Source organism: Pogona vitticeps, chromosome 4, assembly GCF_051106095.1.
Source record: "Pogona vitticeps strain Pit_001003342236 chromosome 4, PviZW2.1, whole genome shotgun sequence".
Classification (NCBI taxonomy): domain Eukaryota; kingdom Metazoa; phylum Chordata; class Lepidosauria; order Squamata; family Agamidae; genus Pogona; species Pogona vitticeps.
Window position 1 is genome coordinate 7,426,862 of NC_135786.1, and position 22,801 is coordinate 7,449,662.

At 43.6% G+C, this 22,801-nt stretch overlaps 2 protein-coding genes across 6 annotated transcripts in view; both read left to right on the top strand.

The window, feature by feature from the left end:
• The window catches only part of MYT1 (myelin transcription factor 1), a 157,097-nt gene that overhangs the window by 104,688 nt on the left and 29,608 nt on the right, over positions 1 to 22,801 (top strand). For 2 of the 5 annotated variants that reach the window (XM_072996723.2, XM_072996724.2), the window contains exons 9-16: positions 810 to 900; positions 2,268 to 2,381; positions 3,368 to 3,582; positions 6,579 to 6,784; positions 8,166 to 8,435; positions 10,775 to 10,929; positions 19,630 to 19,692; positions 19,879 to 19,947. In XM_072996723.2, the coding sequence (XP_072852824.2) occupies positions 810 to 900; positions 2,268 to 2,381; positions 3,368 to 3,582; positions 6,579 to 6,784; positions 8,166 to 8,435; positions 10,775 to 10,929; positions 19,630 to 19,692; positions 19,879 to 19,947 (1,183 nt within the window). The remainder of the gene's footprint in view (positions 1 to 809; positions 901 to 2,267; positions 2,382 to 3,367; positions 3,583 to 6,578; positions 6,785 to 8,165; positions 8,436 to 10,774; positions 10,930 to 19,629; positions 19,693 to 19,878; positions 19,948 to 22,801) is intronic. The other 3 variants (XM_072996726.2, XM_072996725.2, XM_072996727.2) reach the window with 3 other exon arrangements.
• The window catches only part of PCMTD2 (protein-L-isoaspartate (D-aspartate) O-methyltransferase domain containing 2), a 99,058-nt gene that overhangs the window by 4,594 nt on the left and 71,663 nt on the right, over positions 1 to 22,801 (top strand). The window lies entirely within an intron of this gene.

Consider the following 22,801-nt stretch of genomic DNA (forward strand, 5'->3'; position numbering starts at 1 on the left):
TAGGTCTATCAAAGGAGGAAGATGTTACCAAAGGCAACTTTAGAAAGCTCAGTTTTGACCCATTTTCTGAAGGTCAGGAGGGAGGAAGCCTGGCAGACCTCAGCAGGCAATGCATTCCATAGTGTTGCAGCCGCCGGCAAGATGGGCCATTTGCCGGTAGTAGATTTCTGGGCTTCTTTAGGGTTGACCACTTGCAGCCACAAAGCTTGGATAGACTGGGTGACCCAGGCAGGTTATCTTAAGGAGAGACACTCTGAGAGGTAGAAAGATCTCAGCCTATGCAGGGTTTGCTGAACTTCAGTAACAATCCGTTGTTGTTGTTGTTGTTGTTGTTGTTTTAAGACTGCTGAATTGGCCTTAGAGGGCTAAGTTGAAATTTAAAGCAAAGGATTTGATGACTATGCTAACATTTGACCACTATGCTACAACACGTGGGGATGCTTGTATCAGATCCTCGGTTCATTCGCTTATCCAGGGCCAAGTGAAACTTGGAAAGTTTGCAGCTTTCTCCCCATGGGCTGAAAATGTTCCATTTTGTACAACCACTTCCAGAAAATAGGAAGAGCAGTGATCTTGCTGGCTAGGAGATTCTAAGAGTTATCACCCAAAACATAAGCAGAACAAACCCAAATTCTGGATTCTACCATGTTCTATGATAGGTTGAGGCTGGAAGATCCTAAAAAAAACTTTCTGGAATTATCAGGAAGCCCTTTCCTCTGACAGTGTATAAACTACATCCCCTTCCCTTCTTTCCATGACTATGATGCTGCTTTTACACCCTTTTTCTCTTTCCCATCTTCCTTCTAAAGTACTGGCCATGCACGAGAATGTATTAAAATGTCCAACGCCTGGATGTACTGGACAGGGTCATGTGAACAGCAACCGCAATACTCACCGAAGGTAGGTGCTACTTTCTCAATTATTCATACCTAGTAAAACTTCAAGTTTTGCTAAAACTAAATGAAAAGATTTCAACCGGAAATGGGCACCACATAAGGATGTTGGGTTCCTTAATGTCAAATTTCCATTTAGTGTACAAATAAATTGCACAGTTAAAAAAAGAACAACTACATAGACACTGGATGGAAAATAGGTTTAGTCAAACAAATATTTGGGGGTTTTTTACCATCTCAAATTCACCATTGGGCTATGGGACTTATTAAGCTCCAGTTGTTATTTAACATTATCCAAGGAAAGGTGATCTAGTGTAGTGACTAAGAGCCTAAGCCGCTAATCAAGAAGACTCAGGTTTGAATCTGCTATGAACTCACAAGATATCTCTTAAAACCTGAGGCATGTTTTGCGGTCTAAGGTGAATGAGACAAAATATTCTCCTCCCCTCTGTTCCATGTATCTGTTATCTGGTTTGGCTGAAAAAAAATTCTTCCTTTGGCCACGAAATTAAAAGATGCCTGCTTCTTGGGAGGAAATTGATGACAAACCTAGACAGCATCTTAAAAAGCAGAGACATCACCTTGCCAACAAAGGTCCGCATAGTCAAAGCTATGGTTTTTCCAGTAGCAATGAATGGAAGTGAGAGCTGGACCATAAAGAAGGATCACCACCAAAGAATGGATGCTTTTGAATTGTGGTGCTGGAGGAGACTCTTGAGAGTCCCCTGGACTGCAAAGAGAACAAACCTAGCCATTTTGAAGGAAATCAACCCTGACTGCTCACTGGAAGGACAGATCCTGAAGCTGAGGCTCCAATACTTTGGCCATCTCGCCATCTCATGAGAAGAGAAGACTTCCTGGAAAAGACCCTGATGTTGGGAAAGTGTGAAGGCAAGAAGAGAAGGGGAGGACAGAGATGGTTGGACAGTGTCACCGAAGCGGCCAACATGAATTTGATCCAACTCCAGGAGACAGGAGGATCTGGCTTGCTCTGGTCCATGGGGTCATGAAGAGTTGGACATGACTAAACAACAACAACAACAATGGAATAAATTCTTCTACTACACCTTCCGGCAGCAGGCAAGCTTTGGGAAGTCTCACATGTGGATCACACAGCTTTGTGCTTGAACTCCAAACCATTACTGTATTTCCAAATCCTCTGCCTTCCCCAGGCTAATGCTAAGTATGCCTCTACAGCAATGGTTCCCAACCTGGGGTCCATAGTTCTAGTTCAGCTGCAATATGACAGCAAAATGAGGTTGCTTTTAAGAAGCACAGCAAGTGAATGCATTTGAATTACTTTGAACACTGTGCATATTGCTATTGTATTAATTTCCTTCCTTGCTTCCTTGCTTCCTTCCTTCCTTCCATAAGCTTATCTGGGTGCCCCATTGCAGCTGCAGAAAAACTAGCCAAATCTCATGAGAAGCAGCAGCCTCCGACCGGTGACCCTTCAAAGAGTAACTCAAATTCTGACCGGATACTCAGGTAATTGAGACATAACAAATCGATTCCAAACCACAGGATTTCTCCTGTTTTCCTGTCTTCCCCCCTTCAACACGCACTCTCACAACTCTATGACAGGTCTGTGAACATTAAGTCACCACTGGTATATCATGTGCTTGCTGATATTTTTTCTTACCGTCAAATGAAAGAAAATGGAGAGTACACATCTGACTGATGCTCCTACTGAGGGCATGCAGAACACTGAACCGCTTCCAGTGAAACAATAAATGTTGGGATAACAGGTTGAAGGGATTTAACAGTGCACTGAGCAGCATCCATACAGATTATGCTGCAATGCAAACTGCTAGAATGTTAAAGATTTTATACAGATATTAGAAGCAAGGAGACAGAAAACCCCTGCAATTTTTCTGTTATAACACATCCGCTTGCCCTTCTGTTTCCTAGACTTCCAGGAGCAGAATATGGCCCAGATTAATAAATACAACATGTAGACTCTTTCCCACTCCAGTTATCATGTGACTATACTGTACATTGCATCTGCTAGACCAGTGGTTCTTAACCTTTGTTACTCGGATGCTTTTGAACTGCAACTCCCAGAAACCCCAGTCAGGACAGCTGTTGGTGAAGGCTTCTGGGAGTTGCAGTCCAAAACTCCTGAGTAACCCAAGGTTAAGAACCAGTGTGCTAGACTACTGCAATATAAGAGAATGTATGCATGCATGAGATTGAATCTCTTCCATGTAGATTCGTTGATAAGGAATACCATAGTTTTCTGTGTATAAAACAACACTTTTTCCTAAAATCATTAGAGGAAAAATTGAGGGTCGTCTTATACACGGAGGCGGAGGAGCAGCCACGCTCCGCCACCTCTCGTGGATGCCCATTAAAAAAACTGGTGACTTATTTTGGTCTTTCAAAAGGAAGCAAATGATGCATCTCCCCACAGAAATGTAACTCACAGTACAAATGGTTGTGTAAAAATGATGTTGTCTTTCCCTTCTCCTCAGGCCTATGTGCTTTGTGAAGCAACTGGAGGTGCCTCAGTATGGGAGCTACAGGCCCAATATGGTTCCCACCACGCCAAGAGCCAACTTGGCCAAGGAACTGGAAAAGTACTCCAAGGTCACCTTCGATTATGCAAGTTTTGATGCTCAGGTTTTTGGCAAACGCATGCTTGCCCCAAAGATTCAGACTAGCGAAACCTCACCTAAAGCCTTTAAATGTAAGTTGGGGCTGGATAGGGATAGCACTATGGAATACCCAGAAGGGTACACTGTTGTTTCTTGTCATAACACACCTATTGCCCTGTGGAATCAGACCAAAAGCCCGTCGGCCACCGGATGGTTCTGGGATATGCCCAAGCAATGCAACCGCACTTATTGAGTGCTTATTCCCCACAAATGGCCTGCAGCCTCTGGACCTCATGCTCTTCCTTCGCTCTCCTGGTTACCAGCCACTGATGGAAAAGTCCCATTGCTCATGAATTTCTTTAATCCTTTTCAAAAAAACACACATACCTGTACAAGCCATCCGTCTTTGTCTACGTTGTGGCAGCAAATCCGATAACCTAATTACAGGTTATTCATCTTGAGCCTCCTATTAATACATGTTATTAGATTATCCTAAATTCTGTTATTGTGAGGAGTGCATGATGTGTTACCTGGGGATATGTAGAATTTACACAGGCAATCATGTTTTAACAAAGTTGGAAGGAGCCATTTAGGGAATTATAAGCGGTGTGCAGAGATGAGAGGTGGAAAAAGATTCAATGCTTGTCCTGTGCGGTTTCGTTATACAAAAAGCCCCCAAACTAAATGTCCTACCAACAAAGGATTGCAAACCAGTGTTATTCAGGACAACTTTCTCCCCGCTCGGGCCCTTATTTTTGGGAATCAAGCATGTTATTGTCTGCATGGATTCATCCTGAGCCCAATTTTTTGGTATTGGAATTGGGAGGGGAGTGATGAGTATGGAGATAATTTGTGTACAACGTATACAAGCAAGTGATGGTAAGTAGGGCTCACCCTATGAATGGCTTTGATGTGCCCCACCCCACCCCCGGGCATCTGCTCTGTGCCCACATCCGGACACATGGGTTGGTGTCCAGCCTGCCATGTTTACTTCTGGAGACACTCCAACCACAACTTTCTGGTTATATTCCACAACCATTGTTGTGGACCACAACATTCCATGCAGGATTTCTGCATTTACAATCCTCTGGGAAAAGCATGTTTTTCTCAATGGAGAAATAGAAATGGCTAAGTGATGTCATAGACCAAAGGCAAAAATAAGGCTGGAAGCCCTCCTGCCTCACTTGGTACCACTCAGTCTATGGCCTGGCCTTTGCATTTCCCCTTATCTATGGGCAGAAAGGGGACATGGTGGCACTGCGGGTTAAACCGCAGAAGCCTCTGTGCTGCAAGGTCAGAAAACCGGCCATCGTAAGATCAAATCCATCCATTGCTCGTCCCTGCTCCTGCCAACCTAGCAGTTTGAAAGCATGTAAATGCAAGTAGATAAACAGGTACCACCACAGTGGGAAGGTCACAGCATTCTGTGTCTAGTCATGCTGGCCACGTGACCACGGAAACTGTCTTCAGACAAACGCTGGCCCTATGGCTTGAAAATGGGGATGAGCTCTGCACCCTAGAGTCGAACACAACTGGACTAAACGTCAAGGGGAATCTTTATCTTTACCTATGGGCAGAAAAGGGGCTTTCCCAGAGAACTGAAAAGGCACAAATACTGATCCAGATTTGTACAAGATTCTAGTTGGGGGTTTTCCAAAATAGCGCAAGACTGGGCCGGCAACAATCTGTATGCCCAGACAATGCATATCACTGTTGAAAAACAAGCCCTCTGCTTTTTGAGAGGGTGGGGTGCGTTTTGTTCCCAGAAATATGCGTTGCTCAACAGACTTCAATAAACACAGAAAGGAAAAAGAGCAAAGAGGTCCATCTCCCTACACGTATTTGAATTCCTGAGAGGCACACCACAATGCAGTTTTAATGGAAACCCTTATAGTATTCTGGGAATGTGGCAGCGCTCTTGGTTAGTGGGTAAACCTTTCGCCTCAGTAGACCTGCCCATAAATCTCACTCTCTTCAGCCATCCGGCTGCATCGCCCATAGGTTTGCAGGGCCATTCCACTGCTGAGGAGCACAAGATCTCTTCTGGGTTAGACCACCAAGCTGATTTAGTCCAGCATCCTTTCCTTCACATTAAACAACCAGTTGCCCCTAAGGAAACCCATAAGCAAGGCATGAAGGTGTAGCCATCCTTCCCAGCTGTCTCCCCCACACAGAGAATGTTGCAGTGACATGGAGTTGCAGACAGCTCTCAAGGCTGTCATTTCGGAACTATCCTCTAGGAACTTTCCTCTATGAATTTATCTAGTCTTCTTTTAAGCCAGGAGTGAGCAATGCTCATCACTGGGGCAGCCATTCCCCCCCCTTCTGCCCCAGAATTTTCAGGCAGAAGTCCCCAGATGGCATTGATGCTGGTTTTCTTGTTGCCGTATCATGGGGATGAAAAAGCAAGGTTTGCTGTTACCTTTAAAGTCTTCATTTTTTTCCCCATTCAAATGGGTGAGCATCCCCTCACACTTTGTTTACCAATAAATCTAGAAGCACCACTCTGCTTCTAAACCATGGAGAGCAACATCAACGTGTGCTCTCAAGTCCATTCTGACTTACAGCGACCCCTTTCAGGTTTTTCCAGGTAGGGAAAACTCAGAAGTGGTTTATCATACCTTCTGAGGGTATCCTGGGACTGACCAATTTGCTCAAGACCACACAGGCTGGCTCTCCTCGCAGGAGGCACCGTGAGGAATTGAACTCCCAAGGTCTGGCTCCACAGCCAGATCCTTAAGCCACTGAGCTATCCAGCCAGTTTATACATAAGCCTTGCATAGAATGAATTAAATAAAAAAGCAATGCCAAAATACTTCTTTCCCAGCTGCACTGCAGGATTTTAGTGGCAAAACGGAGAGGCAGAAGAAGACCCCTCAGGTGCTGTGAAACTGGATGGATAGCTATTAGGCAGCCCATGGGCTATACGGTGCCTCTGGGCTAGTTGGGGGCCCAGTCCTTTTGAACACCCTAAGCCAGTGATCAGGCTTCTCGACACTGAAGCCACCTAGACTGGATTGATGTACTCGTGAATGATCCTTTGGCAGCCATCATACATCACTCCCCCTGTGTTACTCCCTTTTTACAGCCAAACCTTTTCCAAAGGCCTCTTCCCCTCGCCACAGTCCCTCCAGCAGTTACGTGAAGAGCACTTCGTCTTCGTCCACAGGCTTCGACTACTCCCATGATGCCGAAGCCGCGCATATGGCCGCCACCGCCATTTTGAACCTTTCCACTCGCTGTTGGGAAATGCCCGAGAACCTCAGCACCAAGCAACAAGATCTCTCCAGCAAGGTGAAACACGAGGTGGCTCACATCCCAGGGGTTACTACGTTTGAAGGAAGTGGGCTTTTTTTTTTTAAAGCACAACATGCTTAGAGAAAGGGTTCAGTGAGGCTTTTTCATCACTGGCGCTCAAGTGGACCCGTGTCATTTTGCCAGGTGATCAATTAACTGCCAAAGGTTATTGTTATGATTTTGCAACTTGACCTTAGCTAGTAGTTATTCTTGTTAGATGCTGTCAAGTCAGAACCAAATTAGAGCAACCTTAATAGGTTGGGCGTGTCGCACTTGTGGAGGGGGGGTGTCACGCTCATGGGTGGGCGTGTCATGCTTGTGGAGGGGTGTGCCATGCTCGCACAGAGCCCACACACCCCCAACTAGTCCACGGTCCCAAAAAGGTTGCAGACCACTGCACTAGACCACACTGGATATCACCAGTGGTCATAATAACTGTGAAATTTATCCAGGAGAAAGCTGTCCTTGCAATAACCCTGATCCTGGGCCATTTAGAGTTTTAGAAATCACAGCCAAGGTGGAGACATGCAGCTAGAAGGGAAACTGGTAAGCAGTTGAGTCCCAAATAATGTCTTGATCACTGTAGTATAAACCACTAGTGGTCTCTGTATACAGTATTTTCATAGGGAGATGCAAATTTAATGTATTGATAATAATTGTGTGCTTTAGAGTCAATTCCAGCACATAGTAACCCTTTTCGGGATTTTCTGGGGAGAGGGTACTCAGAAGTAGTTCTCCATTCCCTTCTTCTGGAGGCATCCTAGAACTGTGAAGCTTGCCCAAGGCCACTCAGGCTGGATCTTCTGGGAGGCAGAGTGGGGAACTGAACTCCCAACCTCTGGTTCTGCAGCCAGATACCTAACTCACTGAGCTGTCCAGGCAGCTCTTTAATGCATTGCAGTAATCTAATCTGAATCTCATCAAAACCTGGGGATATTTCTGTTGATGTCGGTTCATGTATTCATCTACTATGGTTTGGAGTTTCTATAAGAACTGTTTCAGTGGTGTAAATGAGAGTCATCTCATCTACCAGCCCCAGAGGGAAGTGCTGGTGCATGGAATGGATGCTTTCTCTCCATGCTCACCAAAGTGTCAGCATGCTGCCGGTCACAAAAACACCTTCAATAATTGCACGGCATTCACTGACTGTCTGAACTGGCATCAGAACCAACTAAAATTGCATCTCAAGCCATCTCCAGTCACAAAGCAAAGCATGATAGCTCCCAGGTGAGCCACCCCCCAAAAAACCCTGATGTTCAACAAGTAGAAAGAGTGGGTGTTTGGCCATGTGGTTCAAAGGGAGCAGGTAAATGCTGACAAGAGAGTCAAACACGATTGCAGATACGTAGTCAAGGCTGTTCTTTATTGAACGTTTCAGCCCATGGACATTGAGGTGGATGAAAACGGGACCCTAGACTTGAGCATGAACAAGCACCGCAAACGGGAGAGCGCCTTTCCCAGCAGTAGCAGCTGCAGCAGCAGCCCCAGCATCAAATCCCCGGATGTCTCCCAGCGCCAAAACAGCACCAGTGCCACGAGCAGCACCATGACCTCGCCCCAGTCCAGCCACACATCCCGCCAGGATGATTGGGATGGGCCCATCGACTACACCAAACCCAATCGTCAGCGGGAAGAAGATCCAGAAGAGGTAAATGAGGATGGTTGAGAAAGAGAGAGAGAGAGAGAGAGATTGATTTACTGTCATGCCTATAAATTGGGGAGCAATGTGGCCAAGTTTTGAGAGGATTCCAACACACCTCAAACCATTGTATATCCCCCCATTTTATTTATTTTTATAAAACTATTTTTTGCCACCAGAGGGCCTAAGGGAGCTTTTTCCAGTAACATGAACCATTTTTGTAAGAAAAAATAGGTGGCAATCATGGGAGCAAGTGTAGCTTAATACAATACAATAGAAATGCCATATCTGCAGGATCGGTACCTGTGGTTTCACTTATACACTGGCTGAAAATCAATCAACCAACAAACAAACAAACCAACCAATCAATTAATCAATCAGTCCCAGAAATACACATTCCCAAGGTGCATTCCCAGAACTGTCCACAAAATGGAACCAGATAATGGAAACACATTTGTGGCCTGATGTCTCCAAGGGAAGCAGCTTCCAGTGAAATGGAAAAGCCATAGTTGCAGGGTGAGGACACTCGCTGGTTTCAGGGAATCCTCCTTTGCAACAGGAGGGCAGGAAACCCAGTCTTTTGGTAGAACTGGGCCAGGCATGGCCAGAATTCTACTGAACATTTACACTAGCATAAGTTCAATGTCATGAACTATAGTAGTGAATTGCCACTAGCTGAAGAGTTGCTGCTTCTATTCTATGTCTTGTGCCAAATCATGCAGCTGGCAATTGACAAGGAATCCAACTTCATGACTAGCAGCAGTCACCATTGCAATTTTTGCAGCTGGACTTAACCAAGCATTAATAACCAAGAGGATTCCAGCCAGTGCCTCTAACAATGCCTTAAAGTGCCCTTTAAAAGTAGCCTTTGAAAGTAATTTGGCATAGTTTAGGGGTTACTTGTTAGATCCAACTAAATTACTTTTTACCCAAATTAAGTAGCTTGTTACAAGCTACTTTGTTAACTATTTTGTTTGTAACTAGTTACTTTCAAACTTTGATCCTCAGTTCTGAGTTTTACAAATTAATTGGGTAACAAGTATTCATGAAACAGTTACTATTCAACTTCATTTAACACGATGGGTTTTTTTTTATTTCAGAGAGTATGATTCAAGGTATGTATTAAATGCTAACAACAGGTCAACAAGCAGTACAGATTTTTCTTTCCTGGAGGTTTTCAGCAGGAGTTTCAGAAGACATATGTCAGAGATGGGTTTGACCCAGAAGGTTTAGTTTAGACAAGAGGTTCCATTAGTGCAGAATATTCCATACATTCAGTTGTCTCAGAACCAACATTTCTAGTGTCCTTCTCCTTTAGAGTCCTCCACATCTCATGGCCAATGATATAGGAGGAAGAGCCAAAGGCTTCAAAATTTAAATTAAAACTCAGATGTTCCATGTGTCCTGTAGCTGTAATTCAAAGGAGCAGAATGCTTGCACGGTCATGCTGGAAGACACCTTTTTTCTTATCCTTCCAGGATATTCCTTTGTACAACTGAAGAGGCAAGTAGCTTATCTGAGAAATGGCCTGCCTCTTCAGCATGCTGAGCAAATAATAGTAATCACGGATGGCTGTTGTGGGTTTTTCAGGCTCTTTGGCCATGTTCTGAAGGTTGTTCTTCATGACGTTTCGCCAGTCTCTGTGGCTGGCATCTTCAGAGGACTGGAGTCGGAACTCTGTCCATGCTCTGTTGCTGTTTGTTGGATAGTCTAGTTGCTGTTTGTTGGATCCCCCCTGTGAAAGCCTTCGAGAACGCAATCACTGTTGTCATCGTCATCGGCTTTTCAAAAGATCGCTTGATTATTTTAGTTTTGGTTATCAGGCATTCACTCCAGGTATATTTCTTGAAGCAGACTGGAGGTTGACTTCTTGGATGAAGGCTGTGTGGTGCACAAAGAGAGAACCACATGGCTTCCTCATGCATCATGTTTTCCATATTGAGTCACCAATGACTCTAGATTGACCTTCGGGTAGCACCAGATGTCACAGACCGGGTGCTTATGTGCGTCTCCTCACTAGAACTCCTTTGGTAGTCCTTCACCCACACCTCATGAGGTGTACAACACTGATCAAAGACTTATTTTGCAGGTCTTCCAGATTAAAACCCATATCTCAGTAGACCACCTGGCCACATGTGGGTGGACACATGTTAGAACAGAAAATTCTCCCACCAAAATAGTTCTTTATTTATTTATTTATTTATTTATTTATTTATTTATTTATTTATTTATTTATTTATTTATTTATTTGATTTTTACCCCACCCCTCTAGACCATGTCTACTTCTTCTGTGTAGCTCTGTCATTTCGAGCATCTTCTGACACATACCCTTTGCTGGTTTTTCGCAGTCGGAGCCCGTGATCCGTTCTTTCGCCTCCTCCGAAGCAGATGATCAGGAAGTACCGGAAGAGAACTTTGAAGAAAGGAAGTATCCCGGGGAAATTACTTTAACCAACTTTAAGCTTAAATTCCTTTCCAAGGAGATCAAGAAAGAGCTACTCACGTGAGTTTTGCTACTCGGGCTATGGAAGCCACGCAATAACGTATCTAGAATGAGACAAAGGGGAAGGAAGAATTTTGCCCTATGGGCAGAAGGGATGGGTGGCAATGTGTTGTGGTTTTTTTTTTTTAAACCAAGTTTATTTATGTTTCATACTGCAAGGGTCTTATTTAATCCAAACACTTCAAAAACCAAAGCTTGAAGGAGAAACCTCACGGTTTGAGTATTCCTGATTCTTACGATGAAGCTTTCACTCTTGAAACATGCATTGTCTCTTGAAACTATGTCATGGTGAAATGTAGGGCAAGGGGACAGTCCATGAAAGCACCAGAATCTTAGAATTCACTGAAGTGACTATAAAAGCATAATTTTCTCTTATGTATTTCTTTTCATGCTCCACTTACCCTCTTAACACAGTGCTGGTCGGGAATACTTTTTATCAAGCATACTGCTTTGATGCCTTGTTTACAAAACGTGGTATTATCTCAAGAGTGGAGTTTCTGAAATATTCCACATTGATTGAACTAGTCTTCCATGCTGAGCAGCATTGCTGTTCCCTCTAATGCTACGGGGCAGAGGGGTAGGGTTGATAAATAGGAAATAGAAGAGAGTTTTGTGTGCTTTCAATATTCTGTGACTGACAAAGTAGTCCGAAACTTGAAATCCAAACATCGAGAAAACTGCAGAGGGAAAGGGTTAACGTATTTCCAAACTGGGGTGTTCTACCTGAGAATATAAGAAAAATATAGATATGTCTGAATTTTAAGAATTTGGGTTCCTCTACATTCAATCTCGCTGCATGTCAGATACAGAATGAAAATCCCATATCTCATCATTTAGAGATATATTCAGTGGCCATAATCTCCAGGCAGTACCAAATATGTAAACTCTTAGACTTGATCTTCCAAAATCTAAAGCCTCCTATTAAGCCTTTCTCAGAGCTTAGATAAGTTACAATTTTGAGTCAGCAGCCATGCTAGTAGTGGGACTCTAGAACTCCAAAATAAGTCCCCCCCCCCCCGCACTGGCTCTGCTAAATTAACTACTGTGTTTCCCGGAAAATAAGACAGGGTCTTATATCAATTTTTGCTCCAAAAAACGCAGTAGAGCTTATTTTCAGGGGATGTTTTATTTTTTTCATTTACAACAATCTACATTTATTCAAATACTGTTATGCTATCTTCTTCTGGTTGATGCACCATGGTGGAGGGCAGGGTTTCACTTAACTGGGGCTTATTTTTGGGGTCGGGCTTATATTACAAGCATCCTGAAAAATCATACTAGGGCTTATTTTCAGGCTAGGTCTCATTTTCGGGGAAACAGGGTAGTTATCCATCTTTTGCCTGGATTCTAGACACAGTTACGCCAAGCCCACTTGTGTCTGTTTCCAGAGCCAATTAGTCATTTATTTATTGTGTAAGAGCATTATCATGCCTGGAAACTCTTTAACGAGAAAACTTCCCGAAATCTCTATATGCATAGTATAATGATTAAAAAAATGCCAAGTGATATGCCCAGTCTAGGGGAAGAAGGCACCGATAATTGCAACCAGATATAAATCTTTCCTCCTAAAACGATTGGGATTTTTCTTTTACCATAAATTGCAAGGAGGCCATCCTTTTGAAAATACTTAAGGAAGGTGACAAATAAAAACAGAGACATTTTAAAAAAAATCATGAACACAACCAGAATCATGCTTTCCTATTCATGAATATATAAGCAGGTCCTGACGTGTGGCATAGTTTTTCTTCCAATCATGTTTTACAGACTGTGGGAGCAGATTGGGATTAATTTGGAGTTTTATTACTCTTAAGGGGGATGTTGGGAATCCTTCCTCTACATCAGGCGGGATACCTTGGACCTGGAAATGGCCATTTTAGGCCACTTTGTGTGTTGTTGGGTGTTTTTTTTTAAGAAACAAGAAGTGTGCAGAGGGGAGCACATCCTATTTCTTTGGGGGGGTGCTCAAGGGATTGCTTCATGGCCTCAGATGCCAAGGTCTCCAGGAGCAAAAAGGGGGTCCCGGCCAAGAACAATTCATATGGGGAGACTGTGGTCTCTTTGGGGGCCATCATGTGACATTAATGGTGTCCATGGCCCACAGGGCACGTGTTGGCCACCCTTCCGTACTCTTCACGCTGGAGGTCCTCGTCTTGTGCTGACACTAGAGACTCTGAGGCTGAAAGGAAACCCAGAGACATCATCCTCCAGACACCATTTTGCTCATGTGTAAACTTTGAAGAGGATGGCTTTGTTAAGTCAGCTCAGGGTCTTTTTAATGCAAAGCAACATAATGAGGGAAAGCAAAATACCGTATTTTTCCATGTATAAGATGCCACCATGTAAAAGATGCCCCCACTTTTGTAATCCAAAATTAAGAAATCTAAATGGGGCTTAGCAAGTGTAGGGGGAAAGGGATCAAAGCGCTGCAGGATCACTTTGATCCCTGCTTTCCCCTCCACTTGTTTTTCTTCTCTCCTCAGCTTACTTCCGTGTATAAGACGACCCTCAATATTTAGTTTAGACAAAAGTATAGTCTTATACATGGAAAAATATGGTACCCCTTATTTCCACTGTGAAACCCACCATGATTTTAAAGAGATCCTCCCCCCCGCCTGGCTGGCTTCTTAATGTGAGCCTTGTGGCGCACCGGTTCAACTGCAGTACTGCAGCTAAAACTCTACTCACGGTCTAGGTTCAATCCCAAGTAGCCAGCTCAAGGTTCACTCAGCCTTCCAGCCTTCCAAGGTCAGTAAAATGAGTACCCAACTTGCTCAGGAAGGAGCAATGTGTAGCTTTCATAATTAAAGGGTAAACTGCCCAGAGAGTGCTTTAAGTGCTATATAAGCAGCACACTTTGCTTTTTCTTAAGGGGGTTTCTTGGCCTCCCCTATGGCATGCTGGTCCTTCTTGAATGCCACAGAATCGGATGAATAAAGATGCCCATCCCTGTGTGGATTCTTCAGAAATCCTGAGTGATTAAACAGAGAGAAGAGAGAAGTTGCCACTGGTCCCTGCCCCTTCTTAGGCCTCCTCACCTTGACCCATCTCTCTCTTCCTGCTGATCCTTTGATGCTGATGATCATGACTTCATAGCTATTCCAGTCCTAGGACTGATGACACGTGATCTGTCCAACTCAAGCCAGCCCCCTTTCTCGTGTTTCAACAGGAATGGCTAGCAATGAGCTCCGTCAACTGTTATTGATAGTTCTAGGTTTGAGATGTGGACTGTCAAGGCATCCCCTCCAGTCTGTGTATGTTCTCCAAAATATGTTTGTTCCAAAATGTTTACCTAGTAATGGCAGCTGAAACCAGAAAGTCACTTGACAATCATACCCTAGATGCTATACTCTAAAAGATCCAAAGTGGCTTACGGTATTTAAAAGAAACCAAATTAAAAGCCAAATAATAAACTATTACAATATTTCAAAAAGCATTAAACAAATATCACATTAAAACTCATAGTAGGAACAATATCAAAAAGACAAGTAAAAATACAGGATATAAGGCTCTTTTTAAAAAATCTCCCTTCGTCAACCAGCCGTTTAAAGAAAAGTCTGCCTGAAGAGACAGGTTGCAGAAAGACAGCAGAGATGGAATCAGTCAGGCCTCCAGTGGGAGGGAGTTCCAAAGTCTGGGAGCAGCAACCGAGAAGGCCCTCTCCTATGTCCCCACCAAGTGCACATGTGAGGGTTGTGGGACTGAGAGAAAGGCCTCCCCTGATGATCTTAATGTTCATAAAGCGAGGTCTTTTAGATAGGAAAATGGGAGAAACCATTGAGTTGGATCTGTCCAGAATGTGTGGTTTTCTGCTGTCAACAGTTAAATGGTACTCCAAGGACACACATTCATTTGTTTCTAAACCACCACCACCATGTTGAAACCAGAGTGAAATCAAGCAAAATAAGCTAATATACAGATATTTCTGCTTTTAAAGAGGTACTGGTTGATTCACTCAGTACTTACACTGCGCCTTCCCAACATACATGTAATAAAAGAAATGAAAATCTTATGAATTGCAAGCAACATAAAGGTCTCATGTATTGGAACTAATAGAAGTAGCAAACTCTTTATTATGATATAGTATTAAGGTCCTCTGTTGTTGTTTTCTGTTTATATTCTTTTCTTTTGATGTTCCGAGCACGTAAAACGGTCCTTCTGGTGGCTACAAATGGAATACAAACAAGTTCATACATACATTAAACTCAGGCACAAAGAAGGATCCCCCTGCTCAATTCAGATTTTCACATTAGCCGTGTTAAAGGTCGTTGGTTTCTTTTCTTAGTAACTTTGGGGGTGACAGAAGCTTACTAACTTTGGCGTTTGTTAGAAAATATGAAATTCCATATTTCATGGCATTTGGAGACAGCAAAGAAAGAAAAATAAGTGCTCAAGAAGAGCAAAAATAGACAGACAGATGAATATCTGAAACGTAACTCAGCCCAATCAAATAGATTAACTTTAACTGCAACAAGAAGCTGGTATTATCTAGAGCTAATAGAGTCTTACTGTTTCATGCCAATATTGTGCAAGGTTAGGGTTAGTATTTTAAAAACAAGCAAGCTTCTAGCCCTTATGGCTACAATGACCTGCAGCAGTAGCTGTCACAGTGATCCACAGTGCGATGCCCACAGCTGTTACCACCAGACAGCACCAAGACAGGCAGGTAAAGGTCCCCCTTGACATTTAGTCCAGTTGTGTCCGACTCTAGGGCACAGTGCTCATCCCCATTTCCAAGCCACAGAGCCAGTGTTTTGTCCAAAGACAGTTTCTGTGGTCACGTGGCCAACGCGACTAGACACGGAACGCTGTGACCTTCCCACCAAGGTGGTACCTACTTATCTACTCACATTTTACATGCTTTTGAACTGCTAGGTTGGCAGGAGCTGGGACAAGTGACGGGAGCTCAATCCGTTGCGTGGATTCGATGTTACGACTGCTGGTCTTCTGACCCTGCAGCACAGAGGCTTCTGCGGTTTAACCTGCAGCGCCACCACGTCCCATGTAAGACAGGCAAGGGGATGTGTATATATGGGAGCCACCATCCTCAAATACCTGGAAGATGGTGGGCTGTAAAAAGTTTACTTGCCCTTCTTACAACCAGACTAGATTTGCTCAGGTCTCACCAGACCTTTTAAACTACTCACCTTATAACTGTTCTCAGCAAAGTACATTCAACTCAAGCTGTTCCCATCCTAAATTTGCCCATGCAAGACTCTCTGGTCAGCCATGAAAATGAAAAGAAGCTTCATATCTAAAGGCACCAGAGAAAACATAAGGGAGTGCTATTCCTCTAAATTAACTGTACTATTTATTGCAATAGCTGGAGTTTAGAAAAGTACTCTTGAGATGTCCTCCAACTCTACAGTTCTATGATTCTAATATCCTGCTTGTAGGCTTCCCATTAACATCTGGCTAGCCACTGCTGCAAATAAAATAATAGCCTAAATCACAAGTTCTAAAACCAGGGTCCTTTGGATCTCCTAAGGGGCTCAAGACAGTACCATGAGCTGGATGCAAAAAAAATATATTATTTTTCTTCTGTTTCTCACCTGTTACTTTGAAAACTGCAAGCAAAATTTTGCATGGTATGTGTTTATGCACTCATTTTTTGGGAAGGAGTGCACAGCTTTCACTAGATTCTCCGTGGGGGTCCATGGCCAAACAATGTTTAGAACTAGAGATGGGCAGGAACTGAACTGCAAACCGAACACACACAGAGAGACACACAAACACACACACACACAAACAGGGCTGGTTCATTATTCGATTTGGGTTTGGTTCAAGGATCCCGTTTTGCTGAAATGAAACTAAGCCCCAAACTTTTTTCTTCCCAATGTTTCGTGGAGGCATCAGGTTCCCCTCCCCCATGCATGAACTGGGGGAAAAATGAACCACAAACCAGTTCATTTTGGGGGGTGGGGTTCAGGGTAGGTTCATGATTTGGAGGTAGCCACCAACCACAAACCACCCTGATTTGTCATTTTTCCCATCTCTATTTAGAACCTCCAACCTGGAAGGAGAAAAGCAAACACATCTTATTGGTGACATCTGGGTCAAAGAGAGGAATGGCAGAAAATATTTATAACTGCTATCCAATCAGTAGCTAAACAGTGCTCCGAACTGGGCAAAGTTTTTGAAAAGTTACTTTTCTGGAAGTTAAGAGTCCAAAAATGAACTTTTCCAAGCTCTAGAATGAGCCTGCCACCTATGACCACCCTAACGCCACCACTATGATCTGTTGTCACAGAACAAGGCAAGCACTGGCATAAGACCTCATCTGCATTGACAGGAACAGGCAGTTTGTGGCACTCTTACACTGAGTGGCATGCTGTTGCCTACACTTAAGATCTTCTCATCATCTTACAGATTTGTTAAATACACACACACGCACGCACGCACGCACGCACATACATACACACACAATGTTTTGGTGGGATGAGGTGAGATTTCCAGGATGCTTCGTGTAAGTTTCCTAGGGAATGGGGGAGGAATCTTAGCCAAACTGCTCAAATGTACATAACAATCAAACAAGGAAAAAAGACGAACAGTGTGGTATTTATTTATTTTATTTATTTATTGGATTTTTACCCTCGCCCCTCTAGACAATGTCTACTCAGGGTGGCTTACAAATAAAACATAGCAATATATACATATATAAAATCATAAAAATTTACAGTTATTTACAATTATAATTACAATTTGAGTGATTGATTACGAACCAAGACATTGCAAGATCGCATACCATAAGAAGAGAGAAAAAGAAAAAGCTAGGGATAGAAATCACTTAATTGACTGGAGGGAAGACCTGTTTAAATAGCCAAGTTTTTAGATGGCTTTTGAACACACCCAGCGAGGGTGCCAGCCGAATTTCGGTTGGAAGAGTGTTCCTCAGCCGAGGGGCCACCACCGAGAAGGCCCGGTTCCTTGTTTTTTCCTTCCGGGCCTCCCTCGGCGTCAGGCCCCCTCAGCCGTCCCTTCTGGCTATGACAAGGAAACCTTTCTGAAATGAGCATTTCAGAATTTGGGCGCCACCACTGAGAAAGCCTCTTCTTGGCAACCACCTGCTTACACTCGGAAGTCCACTTACCAAAGATAATAGTCTACTGCTAGATTACTGAAGATAAGACTGTATGGGAAGATAACATATGGAGACAGGCATTCCTTCAAGAAAGCCATTTAAATCATTGCAAACTGCCTTTGTATATCCTGGAGAGGTTGGAGGTGTGCCTTTAAGATTGAGAGCAAGTATTATTTTTCCTTTTTAAGATGGTGGTTCAGTGGGGAGAGAAGGATATACAGTGGTGCCTCACATAGCGAGGTTAATCCATTCCGATTAACCTTCGCTATGCGAAAACATCGCTGTACGGATCAAAAAAAAGCCATTGGAATGCATTAAACATCGTTTAATACGTTCCAAATTGGCAGAAAACTCACCGTACAGCGATGTTTTCCGGGTCCGGCAGCCATTTTCGCGCCCTCAGTAAGCGAGGGGAGGGTGCAAAAACGCTGCGCGGGGCCATTTTGGCCGCAGCGAGACCGTGGATCAGCTGTTCAGCGGCTTCAAAATGGCCACCGGAACAGCTGAAAGGGCCGGGCACAGCATTTTCGCGCCCTTGGTAAGTGAGGGGAGGGCGCGAAAACGCTACGCACAGCCATTTCGGCTGTTCCGGCAGCGTTTTTGCGTCCTCCCCTTGCTTACCAAGGGCACGAAAACGCTGCGTCCGGCCCTTTCGGCTGTTCCGGCGGCCATTTTGGACCCGCTGAACAGCTGATCCGCGGGTCGCAAAGCTAAGGTCGGTAAGCAAAACCCTTACTGATCTTCGCTATGCGAATTTCGCCCATTGGGGCCGACGCAATGCCTTCGCATTAGCGATCCCGGAAAAGGGATCGCTATGCGAATTCATCGCTATACGGGGCGCTCGTTAAGCGAGGCACCACTGTAATAATCTTAGAACTGCAGGAATGGAAGGCACCCAATGGATAATCGAGTCCTGCCCCTCTCAAGGAGGCCCAGTGGGGAATCGAACTGCCAACCTCTGGCTCCGCAGCCAGATACCTAAGCCACCGACCTATCCAGCAGTAGAGCGCCTCTCCTCAAAGCTGGACTATGGCTTCCCAATCATGTTACATATGAGGCCAAAAGAAAGAGAGATAAAAGCATCAAAACATATAATATTGCCAACCAGATGCTGAATTGACCAGTCTCAACAACACGGCCATCATGACAAAGAATTAAAGAATTAGGACTGAGCTTCTGAAGTTCTCTGCAAATCCTTCAGGAATTTCTCCTCCCTCAATGTCTACGGAAGAAGGATTTTCCTCTCCTGATGGTTGTTGTGGGTTTTTCAGGCTCTTTGGCCATGTTCTGAAGGTTGTTCTTCCTGATATTTTGCCAGTCTCTGTGGCCGGCATCTTCGCCAGTCTCTGTGGCTGACAGCATTCCAACTCCTGTTCCTCTGAAGATGCCGGCCACAGAGACTGGTGAAACATCAGGAAGAACCACCTTCAGAACACGGCCAAAGAGCCCGAAAAACCCACAACAACCATCAGATCCCGGCCGTGAAAGCCTTCGAGAATACGATTTTCTTCTCCCTTTTTATATTTTTAAATTTTTTTTAACATATGCATGAATCTTACTGGTTTCTTTGAGGTTTTTTTTTGCCACTCACGTTTTTTTTCCCCATAATTATTTTTGTTCAGTTGCCCTACCCCAGGCTGTGATGGCAGCGGACACATCACGGGGAATTATGCTTCTCATCGCAGGTTAGTCGACCTTACCTACCCTATTCTTTCAGGTTCTGCTCTGACAGTCTCTTAAAAAATCTCCCTTTTTTTAAAAAAAAAAGTTTGGCTACTTTGGTTCTATTCCCTCTTCCCCCTTTCTTTGATCTTCCCTACTTTTTTTTTTTTTTTTAGCTTACCCAAATATTCCACTCTCTTCTCTTTCAGCCTTTCTGGTTGCCCTCTTGCTGACAAGAGTCTCAGAAACCTCATGGCTGCCCATTCTGCTGACCTCAAGTACGTTTGCGCTACACTGGAATCTCCCTGGCACCTCTCCTTTTTGGCTCGCACTTCTTTTGGCTTTCGCTTCTTTTCCTTGCATTTTTTTTCCCCTTTAGAAACTGCCGATCAGAAACCTGCCTGTGAGTTACGTGTAACGAAGGCCAAGCGGCCATCGACAAATATTAGAAGGGGAGGGAGCATCATATGTTGCAAAATATTTTGTGGCTGCTTTTAAAAAAAAATTGGCTTGGAACAAAACCGTAGAATCGTAGAATAATTGAGTTGCAATGGGCCTGTACGGCCATCGAATCCAACCCTCTCCTCAATGTAGGAATCTAAATCAAAGCAGATCTGACAGAGGGTTGTCCAATTTTTCCCTTCGAGGCCTCCAGCAATGGAGCGCTCACCACCTCCTCAAGTAATTGGTTCCATTGCTCTAACAGTTGAGAAGTTTTTTTTCATGATATTCAGTGTAAATCTGGCTTCCTGTAACTTGAACCCATGATTACGTGCCCTTCACTCTGTGATGATCGAGAACCAATCCTGCATTCTTCTGAATTCCAGGCAGGTTTCTCTTGGCCTTTGTGAAGTTACGCTATCCCGTTTCTTCCTCTCACTTCTGTCTTGATGGTCCTCTAGAAATTGCAACATTGCCAGTAGTTTCCCTGGATCACAAAATAGCACCATTTTTTTTAATTTAGTTGATAATATATGTCCCACTCTGGCATTGTTTTCTCATCCTTTGAACAATACATTAATAACTGCTGGACTTTTCCACCCATATTATACGAAGTTGCTGTCCTGGTGAATCAGTTTCATTACTCATTAATTGCATGCTCACTTTTAGGTGTTTGCAGAACAATGATTATGGTTATTTGAGAAAGAGAGAGAGAGAGAGGTAACTCTTTCATTTTCAATCACGGATCTAACTGGCTCCAGCATAGCATCAAAAGTCCACTACTAGAGCAGTGGACTAGAGATGGAGGTATTTGTATACGAGTATATACAAATCTGGCCCCAGGGGGTTGGGCCCTTGTTATCTGCACCTGTGGGGGGATATTTGTATACAAATACCCCCATCTTTATTTTGGACTACCTGTACTGTCATTCTAATTTTCCCATTCATATGAATGGCTGGCTCAAACGCTTGTTTTCCAAGGATGTCAACGGACATGGCTATTTTTGAGACTTATTTTCCCTCTATTATGACCTTGGATTGGCTGGGGCAGTTTTGATCAGCCTTCATAATATGCACTAGGGTAAATCAGCTGTACAAACATTCTGGTAGAAGTCCACCTCACAATCTACTCCTTTGCCATAAATGAGCTATATAAAATGTTTGCCACAGTGTACTGAATTTAGACCTGGAGAGGTTGAAGGGGTTACAACACCTTGGTAAATAAGGCTGTAAATAGTTGGCATGAGTGGAGAATGGATCTAAAAACTGCTCATGTGAATCATCTCAGAGATAAAAGTTAAGGGGCAGAGTTATTAAAAGTACAAGGAAGTATGTGAGCAAGCTGTGCTCAATCTACCGGAGCAATGGGTCTCCAGATGTTCCTGTATTATAAAACTCCCAGAAGCCTTCACCACTAGCTGGGTTGGCCAAGATTTCTGGAAGTTGGTCCAAGAATGTCTGGAGACCCGAGGTTGATAAAAGAATTGTCTCTACAGGATTCTTCCTCCAAAAAAAAAAAAAAAAGAGGACTGTACTATCTTATCACTGGCCTTTTTTACTTGAATGTAAGTGCCACTCAGTGGACCTTAGTTTCAAGTAATTATATTTGGGAATAAAGCCTTCCAGATGTACTTCTCTTTGTAGGAAAAAGAACTGTGGATCATTCTAATTTGCCCCTCAGTCACGTTCAGGTATTACAGAGATGAGGGCCCTGATCCCGAATAATCACAAAAATGTACATAACGCCCAGTCCCTTCTGTGCACACAGACACATTGTCTTATTCAAAGGCCATGTTAAGGCAAAACTTGCTGTCATCAAGAATGTGCCAAAAATTCAATATGCCTTAATGGCGCTATGTTATTCCCAATAGCTGACAATTTTGGAACATTCCGGTGTTGTTGTTTTTCATTTTGCAACAGCAGAATTTCACACATTGCATACCTCTCACTGCCCTAGAAAGGTAAGTTCTTTTGAGCCTGCTAGACCCTTTTGCCCTCAACAATGTCTAATGGGGTATTAAACAGAGGGCAAAGGAAAGTGGATCACATGCACATTAGATTTCCTTCATAAAGATGATGATTGTGACATGCCCTGATGCTCTCCATTGCAGCATTAAGTGGTGACTTACATGTGTGAATGTGCCATCCGATCACATAACATGGATAGAACCTTCATATCAACTCTCATCCCCTCACAGTGGTGTCAGTTCCCTCATCCAGTTAGGAGTCATCAAAGGTTCACTCACTACTCAAGTTGTGAGACATCGAGGAGAGTTATGAGCATTGTTCTCTTCACACACGGATGGAGAGTAAACAGGTGCCAACTAAATTAAGGTCCCAGGAACTGACAAATATCTTGAGGAGGTATATATTTCTCTAAGGGAGCTGTGAATAGTTTTGTTTGAGGAGATTCAGTGACCATTCTTCAAGCACTGAGGTGCAATGGAAGTCAGAAGGTGGGAAATCCACACAAGCTTTTAGTCCGAAATTTATAGGAGCTATACATGGTGCTAAACCCCAGCTCCAAAATAGGTTCAGCACCTTGGAGACATCTTGTAAAGTTCATGCTAAAACTAGGACCATAGGCATCCGTTTCTATTGCCATGCTTCCTGTAAATGGAATGTGCCCAGTCTGTGTGTGCTAATTATTATTAATCTCTAGTCTCTTTTTAGTCTAAGCTGTGTCCCATC